Below are 13,364 nucleotides of genomic sequence, written 5' to 3' on the forward strand. Positions count from 1 at the left end.
TAGCAATAATAATAATAAAAATAAAAATAATAATAAAAATAATAATACAAATAATAATAATAATAATACAATTAATAATGATAATTCTATATAAAAAAATGGCTACTCACTGAGGCAGGAAAACTGTCAATCTTGATGATCAAGTATACAATATACTCGATACTTGTTACCTACCACTTTATTATGCGCGTCTCCCCCCCCCTTTTTTTTTTCTCTTTCTCCTGCTCCTTTTCTTCCTCTTCTCTCTTTGTATTTTTCTTCTCTTCCTCTGATCCTTCCTTCTCCTGTATCCTCACCATTCCTGCATCCTCACACCCCATCTCCTCCTACCAGTACATCGATACATTGGCACAACTAGTCCATTCTACCCTCCCCCCTTTATGTGCAGGTCACATAGAGACACCTTCTTTATTACACACAATTGTTATATTATTCCTCACTACGGAGTTTACACCAAGCTCACCATTACTCATTTTTCAAAGGGGCATATGGAAACGTTTTTCGCATTCCACCTATTCAAAATTGCATATTTTTTTCTCTTTCATGGTTTTATGATTGTTTATGGTGTTTTCTGTTCTTTTGTTCTTATTCATACGGGTCCGCGCAATCTGACCATTGATCAAAGGATGTTTTCCGCATTACGAGATAAGTTTGTATTCCCTGAAATGTACAAATTGATTGTACTTATTGTGGCTATTGTTTATCTCTGTTCAATTTTCAATAAACTTTATGGAAAAAAAATAAACAAATAAAAAAATAATAATAATAATAACAATAATAACAATAATAATAATAATAATAATAATAATAATAATAATAATAATAATAATAATAATAATAATAATAATAACAATAATAATACCACTATACAATAATAATAAATAATAATAAATTAAAGAAAATTAAAAGAAGACTTTCTTCTTGGTAACTTCCATACAATGTCTGCAGTTTTGTATGTTACATAATCTAATTCCTGTGACCCGTACATTGTTGCATAAGATGGATGGCTGCTTATACGTGTAAACTGTCCGCTCCCAGGCTGGGTTCAAACTGATGCGAATTGGATGCAAATTTTTTTTGTCCGCATCCAATTTGCATGACAGGAGAGCGCGCTTGGCTCTCAATAGAGCCCATTCACACATCACCGTGGGGGCCTCGGAGGGCATTGCATAGGGGTCCTTTGTGCCTTTGACTCTGTTTCAGGTCCAAATTCAGGCAAAAATGAAGGCAAAAATTAAGTGTGGGTTCACACTGATGCGAATTGGATGCGAGTTTTCCGCATCCAAATGGCATGACAGGAGAGCGCGCCCGGCTCTCAATAGAGCCCATTTACACATCTCCGGGGTGGCCTCGGAGGGCATTTTACAGGGGTCCTGTGTATCTTTGGCTCTTTTCAGGTCCAAATTCAGGCAAAAAGTAAGGCAAAAATAAAGTGTGGGTTTACACTGATGCAAACTGGATGCGGATTTCCCTGTATCCAATTTGCATGACAGAAGAGCGTGCCCGGCTCTCAATAGAGCCTATTCACACATCTAGGGGGGCGGCTTCTGAGGACATTGCACAGGGGTCCTGTGTCCTGTGTGTCTTTGGCTAAGTTTCAGGTCCAAATTCAGGCAAAAATTAGGTGTGGGTTCACACTGATGCGAATTGAATGCGGATTCGACAGGAGAGCGCGCCCGGCTCTCAATAGAGCCCATTCACACATTACCGGGGTGGCCTCGGAGGACATTGCACAGGGGTCCTGTGTGTCTTTGGCTCAGTTTCAGGTCCAAATTCAGGTAAAAGTTAAGGCAAAAATTTGAAACGGAGAACAGGGATGCAATGGACCCCTGCTGTGAGTCGCGGCCGCACACAGCGTGAACCCAGCCTTAGCAGAATGGATACATTGAGGCTTATTTACTAAAGCTGGAGGGTGCAAAATCTGGTGCATCTCTTCAAAGAAACCAATCAGCTTTTAGGTTTTATTGTCTAAGCCTTATTGAGCCAGCTGAAGTTAATAGCTGATTGGCTTCCATGCAAAGCTGCACCAGATTCTGAGTGCTCCCATCATTGCATTCATCAACTAATCCTGCATGATGTTATACCAAACTCTGAATAAAAGGTATGTCTCTTAACCACTTTACCACTGAGTACTTGAATAGTACTGCGGCAAAGTGGCTCGTTCCCGTCTGACGACCTAGACCTACGTCGCCAGACTCCTCCCCTGTAGGCGGCGCTCGCACGCCGCCGGAGGCGCGCTCCCACTGTTTTCATTCACAGCGGGAGTCGGGCCAGGGGAGGAGCAGCGGCGATCGTCGGGGATCTAGTGTGGAGATCCGCCCGCCTGTGTAAACACAAGCGGGCGGATCTCCTCAGTGACAGGGAGTGACAGATCGGAGTGTTCAGCAAAGCTGGACATCCGATCTGTCCCTGTCTCACACAGTCACCTCCCCCCCCCCCACACGTCAGTAAGCACCAGGCATACATTAACCCCTCCCTCTCCAATAAAATTAACCCCTTCCCTGCCAGTGTCATTTTTACAGTAACAGTGCATACTTATAGCACTGATTACTGCAGTAATGTCACTGGTACCCCCAAAAGTGTCAAAAATATCAGTCAAGGGTCTGATCTGTCTGCCGCAATGTCGCAGTCCCGCAAAAGAAATCGCAGATCGCCGCCATTACGCGTTAAAAAAAAACACCAAAAATGACAGAAATCTTTCCCTTTGTTAGTAAACGCAATAACTTTTGCGCAAACCAATCAAAATACGCTTATTGCGATTTTTTTTACCAAACATGGGTAGCAGAAAACAAATTGGCCAAAAAATTTTAAAAAAATTGTTTTTTACATCTTTTTTGGGGGGAATTTCATATAAAAAAATGTTAAAAATATTGTTATTTTTTCAAAATAAACGCTCTTTTTTTGTTTATAGCACAAAAAGTAAAAATCGCACAGGTGATCAAATACCACCAAAAGAAAGCTCTGTTTGTGGGAAAAAAAAGACGTCAATTTCGTTTGGGTACGGCGTCGCACGACCGTGCAATTGTCAGTTAAAGTCGCACAGCGCCAAATCGCAAAAAGTGGCCCAGACGTAAGACAGCAAAATGCTCTAGTGGTAAAGTGATTAATCTATACAATGAAACTCCAGTATTCGACAGTTAGGCTGGGTTCACACTGCTGCGACTTATGATTGTAAGACCTCAAGTCGCATGACACGTCACATTCAATGTTTCCATATGAGAGCCGCCTCTGTTACTACACAAGTCGCTCTAACTTTAGTAAAGGTTCCTGCACTAATTTAATACAACTTGGGTGCAATTTCAGCCCTTGTACAGCCTCCTAAATAGCATCCAAGTTGGAACAATTCGGAAGGAATTTGCAGGCAACGTTGTGCGATTTTGCCATCGTGGCAGTGCGACCCGAGCCTAAAACAATATTAGATCATTAAAACTGCACAATTACAATGGAAAAATACCATCTCTTCCTGCTTTAAACCCAGAGATCCACTAGACCAGGGATCCTCAAACTACGGCCCTCCAGCTGTTGCGGAACTAGACATCCCACGAGGCATTGAAAAACTCTGACATTCACAGACAAGACTAGGCATGATGGGAATTGTAGTTCCTAAACAACTGGAGGGCCATAGTTTGAAGACCCCTGCACTAGACAAACAAAACGGGTGCAAGTGAAAGGATGGGAAGTACAAAAAATATAAATTCAATAATTGTCCCATTTTATATGAGCTTTCTATGTGAGTGATTATTGCTCTGTAGCTGTACTACTGAAGAAAGTTTATTTTAATCACTTAAGGACCGCCTGCCGCAGTTATACTGCGGCAGGCAGCCCCTCCTGCGCAAACCGATGTAGGTATACGTCGGTCGCGCGCCTGCAGCTATGGCGCGAGCGCCCCCACTTGTCAGCGGAGACTCCGATGCATGGGTCAGGTGGCTCTGATTGCTGCCTGACACCCGCGATCGCTCCCCGCTGAGAGAGAAGGACGGTCGGCTGTTGTAAACACAGCTGACCATTCTTCTCCCTGGGATGATCACAGAGCTCATGTGATCCTTCTATATAGGAGTACAGGTCTCTATGATCATTTCATAAGCCACGCCCCCCATACAGTTATAATCACTCCCCTAGGCTCACATTTAACCCCTTGATCACCCACTGGGTTAACCCCTTCCCGCCAGTGTCATTATTACAGTAACAGTGCATATTTTTAGCACTGATTACTGTAGTGATGTCACTGGTACCCCCAAAAGTGTAAAAAATGTCAGTTAGGGGTCCGATCTGTCCACCGCAACGTCGCAGTCCCACAAAAATGATGATGTGATCCTGGAAGTTCACCCACTGGGGTCAGTAGTTTAAATTGTTTGGTATTTTAATTGTATTATTTTTTTATCATTTTATTTTATTTTTTTACAATGTCACTGACTATGACTCTGTCCATTCAGAAAAGGAAGGAGCTGGTAAATTACATATTTACTGCCCCCCTTCCTGATTCTCTATTGTGACACATCCCCTGCAGCAGCTGTCAGGAGGGAGGGGGGGGAGCACATTTTTATTGTTTGTTTTTTTTTTTACTAGTAATGGCAGTGATCTGCGATTTTTAGCAGGACTGCAACATTGCAGCGGACAGATCGGACCCCTTACTGACATTTTTGACACTTTTGGGGGGACCAGTGACATTACTACAGTAATCAGTGCTATAAATATGTACTGCCACTTTATTTATGATACTGGCAGGGAAGGGGTTAACACCAGGGGCGATCTAAGGGTTAAGTGTGCTCCTAGGAAGTGTTTTCGTACTGTGTGGGGGATGGACTCAATATAAGAACACAGAGATCCTTGTTCCTGAATAGCATGATCACAGGATCCCTGTGTTCATCCGTGACAGAACGGCGGTCTTCCTTTATATAGATAAACCGCCATGCTGTCTCTATGGGTAGCGATCGCGGGTTACCCACTGATTGGCTCCCCCTCTGGCCAATTTGGCATGTGTGCGCACCTCCGGGGACGCGCACGCGCACCTCCGGGGATGTGCACGTGCCTCTCCGGGGATGTGCACGCGCCTCTCCGGTGAAGCGCACGTGCCCCCCAGTGAAGCACACACACCTCTCCAGGGATACGCACGCGCCCCTCCGGTGATGTGCATGTGCCTCTCCGGTAACGTGCACGTGCCCCCCCAGTGATGCAAACACACCTCTCCGGTGATGCGCATGTTCCCCCCGGTGATGCGCACGCGCCCCTCCATTGATGCGCACGTGCCCCCACTGTCTATTACATGAAACAACATAGAGGTACGTCGTTTCGCGTAATAGAGCTGACCTGTCACAGTAAAACTATGACGGCTGGTCGGCAAGAGGTTAAAAGGGGAGAGTTCCTGCACCTATTCTCTGAGAGCAAAAACCTCGGGCAACATTATATGATTCTTATTGATTGATGATATTTGTGACTGGCTCGTCTAGGTTGTGGTATTTCAAGAATTAGCCCTTTGCTCCTTCTACTGTTTTATACACATGTCCAGGATTGTTCCTTTTTACGAGGAACGTTGTTTGTGCATTCTACAGACAGATCACATGGCAGATACCAAATGGTTTCCCATCAACAGCACCCAACACACCTGTTCAGCAGAAAGTTCTTTTTTTTTTGTCCTTTGTCCTCTACAGGGACTAAAATAAATAAAAGTCAATCAAAATAAGTGAAAGGCATTTTTAAAATTAAAGTGACAAAATGACAAACACATCTGAAAGTCTGCAAAGCATGACAAACACATAAAAAAAAAAAAAAAATTCCAATATATAAATCAATAGTGAGGTTCCAGGTTATTGCCAATTCCATGGTCACCTAGGACACACGGTCTAAGAAACCTTCACATGAATATTATTGACAGACACATTTATTATATAAAGAGTTATTATTTATTACATTTTAATATTATAGTAAAATAAATGAAAAAAAAAAATGCCTCCCCGTTTCTTCCAGGAAATAAAATAATCGGGTATTTATGTACTGATGACTGTTTTGCCAAGGGGGTTTAGTTGATAAAAAGTGATATTAGCGTTCCTTATCCCTGAAAAATCAATCCACTGCCCGTATGACTAAGCTATGGCAACCTTGGATTTCTTGGCTTAACCACTTTACCACCGGAGGATTTTGCTGTCTTACGTCCAGGCCACTTTTTGCGATTCGGCGCTGTGCAACTTTAACTGACAATTGCGCAGTTGTGCGACGCTGTACCCAAACAACCTTTTTTTACGTCCTTTTTTTTCCCACAAACAGAGCTTTCTTTTGGTGGTATTTGATCACCTGTGCGATTTTTACTTTTTGCGCTATAAACAAAAAAAGAGTGTTTTTTTCACATTTTTCACATTTTTTTATATGAAATCCCCCCCCAAAAAAATGTAAAAATCAAAATATTTTTAAATTTTTGGCCAATTTGTTTTCTGCTACATATGTTTGGTAAAAAAAATCACAATAAGCGTATTTTGATTGGTTTGCGCAAAAGTTATTGCGTTTACTATCTAAGGGAAAGATTTCTGTAATTTTTGGTGTTTTTTTTTTTAACGAGTAATGGCGGCGATCTGCGATTTTTTTTGTGGGACTGCGACATTGCGGCGGACAGATCGGACCCTTGACTGACATTTTTGACACTTTTGGGGGTACCAGTGACATTACTACAGTAATCAGTGCTATAAATATGCACTGTTACTGTAAAAATGACACTGGCAGGGAAGGGGTTAACTTTATTTGAGAAGGAGGGGTTAATGTATGCCTGGTGCTTACTGGCATGTGTGGGGGGAGGTGACTGAGTGACACAGGGACAGATCGCAGGTTCAGCTATGATGAACACTGCAATATGTCACTCCCTGTCACTTAGGAGATCCGCCCGCTCTGTTTACACAAGCAGGCGGATCTCCAAACTCGATTCCCCGACGATCGGGGAAGAGCAGCGGCGATCGCCGCCGCTCCTCCCCTGGCCCGACTCCCGCTGTGACTGAAAACAGCGGGAGCGAGCCAATTACTTTTGGGAATTGTATTCCCCTACTGTTTGTATCTTCATGCTAAAAAATTAATAAAAAAGATTTATATAAAAAAAAGTGATGTTAGCCACCTCTGGACCGGAAGGATTTGCCCCCTTTTGCAGGTGCATGCCATTTTAAAGCAGAGTTCCAGGCAAAAAAAAAAAAATGTTACCTAAAAATCCCCCCAGGACAGTCAGGGCTAGTGCATTTAAGTAACAATAGCCTCTGAACTGTCCCTGGGTTCACTTACCTTTTAGAAGAAATACTTACCTTGAAAATGTCTTGTCCAGCGCTGCCATCTCAGGTGTGGGCAGCTGAAGCCGGAGCGTCCTCTTCGGTGTCCTCTTCGTTGACGTCGGAGTCCAAGAATGCCCTGCTCGTCACTTCCGGTGCAGGCGCGTCATGCCTGCACAGCTTCTTGGGCTAACAGTAAAGTTAGCCTAATTTTTTTCTATAATATGAAAGATAATGTTATGCCGAGTAAACAGATACCCAACATGTAATGCTTCAAAATTGCACACGCTCATGGAATGGCGACAAACATTGGTACCTAAAAATCTCCATGGGTGACGATTTAAACATTTCTACAGGTTACCTGTTTAGAGATACAGAGAAGGTCTAGTGCTAGTATTATTGAACATCATTTACATATGTGGGCGTGACTTGCGTATGCGTTCGCTTCTGTGTGCGAGCTCGGAGGGACGGGGCACTTTAATTTATTTTTCTTATTTATTTTACTTTTTATTTTTACGCTGTCCATTTAAAAGTGTTTTTTTTTATCACTTGTATTCCTATTATTGCTCTCGCTCTATTGATCGCGGGGATACCTTACATGTGTGGTTTGAACACCGTTTACATATGTGGGCGCAACTTGCGTATGCGTTCACTTCTGTGTGCGAGCTCGGAGGGACGGGGCACTTTAATTTATTTTCTTATTTATTTTACTTTTTATTTTTACACTGTCCATTTAAAATGTTTTTTTTTTTTTATCACATGTATTCCTATTATTGCTCTCGCTCTATTGATCGCGGCGATACCTCACATGTGTGGTTTGAACACCGTTTACATATGTGGACGCGACTTGCGTATGCGTTCGCTTCTGCGCGCAAGCTAATGGGGACAGAGCGCTTTAATTTTTTTTTTGTCCTATTTATTTGATCTTTTATTTTTTATTTTTACACTGTTTTTTTTTTTAAAAAAAATCAAAATTTTGATCACTTTTATTCAGATTACAAGAAATGTCAACATCCCTTGTAATAGAAATAAGCAGGACAGGACCTCTTTAATGTGAGATTTGGGGGTCAAAGAGACCTCACATCCACACTAACAAAGGATAAAAAAGTCTTTTTTTTTTATCTTGAAAAAAAATGGGCTCTTTAAATCCTTTGTTAGGAAGTGACATATGACGTCGCTCCGGTCCTCCAAGGCCATAGAGTGGAGTGGGGGCCATCTTGCCCTCACTCGACTTCCTTAGTAGAAACAAGAGATCTTCGTTTTCCTCTCTGGCAGACAGCCGTTCTGCCTCTCTAGGAATGATCGCCAGGTCCAAGTCCGCTGGACCTACTGATTGGCTCCCGCTGTGTCCAATAACATCCCCCCCCCCAGTTTGTTTTCTACTATATATTTTTGGGGAAAAAAAATTGCAGAAAGTGTATTTTGATTGGTTTGCGCAAAAGTTATTGCGTTTACTAACTATGGGAAAGATTTATGTCATTTATTTTTTTATTCATTTTTTTACAAGTAATGGCGGTGATCTGCGTTTTTTAGCAGAACTGCGACATTGCGGAGGACAGATTGGACCCCTAACTGACATTTTTGACACTTTTGGGGGGACCAGTGACATTACTACAGTAATCAGTGCTAAAAATATGCACTGTTACTTTACTAATGACACTGGCAGGGAAGGGGTTAACTCTGTGGGTGATCAAGGAGTTAAATGTGAGCCTAGGGGAGTGTTTCTAACTGTGGGGGGGGCGTGGCTTGTGAAATGATCATAGAGACATGTGATCCTATATAGAAGGATCACAGGTGCTCTATGATCATTCCAGGGAGAAGAACGGTCAGCTGTGCTTACAACAGCCGGCCGTTCTTCTCTCTCAGCTGGAAGGGATCGCGGATGTCAGGCGGCAATCAAATGGGGGCAGGAGAATTCATTTCAATGGCCCCTGTTCACATCTGAGCGTTTTGTCTCCTGAAGAAAAATGCCTGAAGCTCAAAAAATTACATGAGCTTCTTTTTTGGCAGATAACAAGCATTTTTGTTAGATGTCAATGCCTGCCTCCAAACACCTGCAAAAAAATGCCTGGAAAAAACGCCTTAAAAAAGCTAAAAAAAAAAAAAAAAAAAAAAAAACGCCTGAAAACGATACGCTCAGGTGTGAATGGAGAGAAAATATTAGGATAAATCTCCACAACATGGATGCAGATAGTAAGAAACACAAAACAAAAGAGAACCTTTTCATCTATACCTAAACAATAACAATAATAAAAAAGGGAACAAAAAAGCTCTTAAAAATAACATTTTGAAACATTTAACCTTAAAAAAAAAAAATGTTTCTTTTAAATTACAAAGCACACATTTAGAAACCATTTTTCTATAAATGCATTGAATTGTTATTGAATACAATTAATTGACTGTGAAACTAACTGAATTTACAATGTCATTTCAGAGAATCAGACAAACTCACCTTCAGATGAGACTTCAGATTCCAATACAAACCTCACAGCTCTTACCATGGAAACTCCTTCCACTAATACTCCTACTACATTAAATCTTACTATGGAGTCCCTTTCTACAACAGCATTAAGTACAACAATTCCTGCTGATACTGCTTCTATGTCTCAATATCCCACTATGAGTGTCCAGAATGTTATTATTGATTCTACACCAACAGCAGCTGATCACCTCACAGCTACTACCATGGATACTCCTTCCACCAATTCTGTTACTACATCAGTCCTTACAACAGAGTCTTTTTCTACAACAGCTTTTAGTACAGAAGTTCCTGCTGATACTACTTCTATGACTTTGTATCTTACTACAGATGTCCAAAATGTCATAACTGACTTTACACCTACAGCATCCGATAACACTAAAGCTCTTACAATGGAAACTCCTTTCACTAATGCCGTTACTACACCAGCTCTCACAACAGATTCTCTTTCTACAACAGCTTTAGTTACGACAGTTCCTGCTGACACTGCTTCTACAACTTGGTATCCCACTACGTACATTCAAACTATTATAACTGACTCTGTACCTACAGCATCTGAGAGCCCTACAGCTCCTACCATAGAAACTCCTTCCACTAATATTGTTACTACACCAGCTTCTACAACAGAGTCTCTTTCTACAACAGCTTTATATACGACAGTTCCTGCTGACACTGCTTCTACAACTTTGTATCCCACTACAGACATCCAAAGTATTATAACTGACTCTGTACCTACAGCATCTGAGAGTCCTACAGCTCCTACCATAGAAACTCCTTCCACTAATATTGTTACTACAGAAACTCTTACAACAGAATCTCTTTCTACAACAGCTTTTGTTACAACAGTTCCTGCTGATACTGCTTCTACAACTTTGTATCCCACTACGGACATTAAAAGTAGTATAACTGATTCTGCACCTACAGCATCTGAGAGTCCTACAGCTCCTACCATAGAAACTCCTTCCACTGATGTTGTTACTACAGCAGCTCTTACAACAGAGTCTCTTTCTACAACAGCTTTTGTTACGACAGTTCCTGCTGATACTGCTTCTACAACTTTGTATCCCACTACGGACATCCAAAGTATTATAACTGACTCTGCACCTACGGCATCTGAGAGCCCTACAGCTCCTACCATAGAAACTCCTTCCACTAATATTGTTACTACACCAGCTCCTGCAACAGAGTCTCTTTCTACAACAGATTTTGTTACGACAGTTCCTGCTGATACTGCTTCTACAACTTTGTATTCCACTACGGACCTCCAAAGTATTATAACTGACTCTGCACCTACGGCATCTGAGAGCCCTACAGCTCCTACCATAGAAACTCCTTCCACTAATATTGTTACTACACCAGCTCCTGCAACAGAGTCTCCTTTGACAACAGCTTTTGGTACGACAGTTCCTGATCATACTGCTTCTACAACTTTGTATCCCACTACGGACATCCAAAGTATTATAACTGACTCTGCACCTACGGCATCTGAGAGCCCTACAGCTCCTACCATAGAAACTCCTTCCACTAATATTGTTACAACAGCTTTTGTTACGACAGTTCCTGCTGATACTGCTTCTACAACTTGGTATCCCACTACAGACATCCAAAGTATTATAACTGACTCTGTACCTACAGCATCTGATAACCCTACAGCTCCTACCATAGAAACTCCTTCCACTAATATTGTTACTACACCAGCTCTTACACCAGAGTCTCTTTCTACAACAGCTTTTGTTTTGACAGTTCCTGCTGACACTGCTTCTACAACTTTGTATCCCACTACGGACATCCAAAGTATTATAACTGACTCTGCACCTACGGCATCTGAGAGCCCTACAGCTCCTACCATAGAAACTCCTTCCACTAATATTGTTACTACAGAAGCTCTTACACCTGAGTCTCTTTCTACAATGGCTTTTGGTACGACAGTTCCTGCTGATACTACTTCTACAACTTTGTATTCCACTACAGACATCCAAAGTATTATAACTGACTCTGCACCTACGGCATCTGAGAGCCCTACAGCTCCTACCATAGAAACTCCTTCCACTAATATTGTTACTACACCAGCTCTTACACCAGAGTCTCTTTCTACAAGAGCTCCTTCCACTAATGCTGTTACCTCATCAGCTCTTACAATGGGGACTCTTTCCACTTCAGCAGTTGCACATCGCAGCTGTACTGTGAGAGGTAAGTCTGGTCACAGACTCAAATTTATTTTTGTAGACAACTGGCCAAAAAAATGACAGACAACTCAACAATTGTTACCATATCACCAAAGAGCCAATATTATAATGTGATCTCATGTTTGTGGTAATATGTATGTGTAAGAATTTACTACTGATATTATAACTAGAGATCGACCGATTATCGGCAAAGCCGATATATCGAGGGCCGATATGCACTTTCCCAGATATATCGGAATCGGCCACCAAGGTGACTGATATTGCCGATATTCCGGGAAAGTGCTTGTACCAGAGTGATTCCTGCAGCTAGAGGCATCACCCCGGTACCGGCGTCCGTATCCAATGGTCAGCTGTCTTGTAATGACAACCGATGTGGCTGAGAAGTCGCTCGGCTGTCATTACAAGGAGTGGGAGGGGACATCCCCCCCTCCCGCTGCCTTCAGCAGCTCCCCCGGGTCTCCCGTCCCACCGGGAGTCCTGGGCAACCAGCCTGTATGGCCGACGAAGACCCGATCAAAGCCGCATTCGGCTCTGATCCGGTCTCCATGTAAAAGCCTGGAAGTGATGTCATGACTCCGATGTTTCCATCGGCTGCCGGATGCTGCCGCCGCCACTGGATGCTGCCTGACTTCATGACTGGGTCCCTACTGCACATGCGTGAAGCGTGCTGGGCTCTCTTACTGGCCTAGAAGCAGAGGAGGAAGGAGGAGGGGGCCTAACTTCTGACGTACTTTTCCGCGGCGAGGTCCGACAAAAGTGGGGACAAGATACCTGTCAAAAACAGGTATACCCGCTCCCCCTCGAAAGTTGCCAAATGTGGCACCAGAGGGTGGGGAGGAAACCGATAAGCGGAAGTTCCACTTTTGAGTGGAACTCCGCTTTTTTCTAAATGTAATTCACCCTTATGAATTCTTTGCATTCATTTAAAAAACACTTACCACCCATGATACCCCCGTACCTAAACACTTACCTGGCTCCATGTCACTGTTTTATCACTGTCCTTAGCTATAGCACTACTCTCCTTATTTCCTTCTTTCCCAGGATTGCACTGCATTTTTTATGGTCTGTAAGTTTGTGGATGGACGGTGGCCTTATTACATTTTCATAAACTTCTTCAGGGCATGGAATGGTTGGGTAAGCAATAGGTTAACAAATAAATGTGGTCCACCACTTAATATTTCTCCCAAATGTAAGGATCCCAAAGTGGTTCTGTATATTAATCTGCCTAAGGGAAGTCTAAGGGCGGAACAATGAACCATAGCTTGCAAGTGGAAATCACTTAATCTTCCCTTTACAAACAAAAAAAAATATTTACTAGATTTGATTCCATTCAGCTCATGGAATAACTCTCACCATAGACTTAGCTAATTCATAGGCATCTCCTTTATGTCCGTCCTTACAACCAGGTAAATCATTGAACTTGTCTGATACACAAGTACAACATCCGGCACCCAGTAACCT

The 13,364-nt window shown here is 42.4% G+C and overlaps 1 protein-coding gene across 1 annotated transcript in view; it reads left to right on the forward strand.

The window, feature by feature from the left end:
- The window catches only part of LOC309558450 (uncharacterized protein), a gene marked incomplete at both ends in the record, with an annotated part of 88,680 nt that overhangs the window by 12,409 nt on the left and 62,907 nt on the right, over positions 1-13,364 (forward strand). The window contains 3 exon segments of the mRNA XM_082261523.1: positions 9,673-10,800; positions 11,317-11,537; positions 11,802-11,907. Of these exon segments, the coding sequence (XP_082117649.1) occupies positions 9,673-10,800; positions 11,317-11,537; positions 11,802-11,907 (1,455 nt within the window).

This window comes from Pelophylax lessonae, assembly GCF_965119305.1.
Source record: "Pelophylax lessonae genome assembly, chromosome: 6".
NCBI lineage: Eukaryota > Metazoa > Chordata > Amphibia > Anura > Ranidae > Pelophylax > Pelophylax lessonae.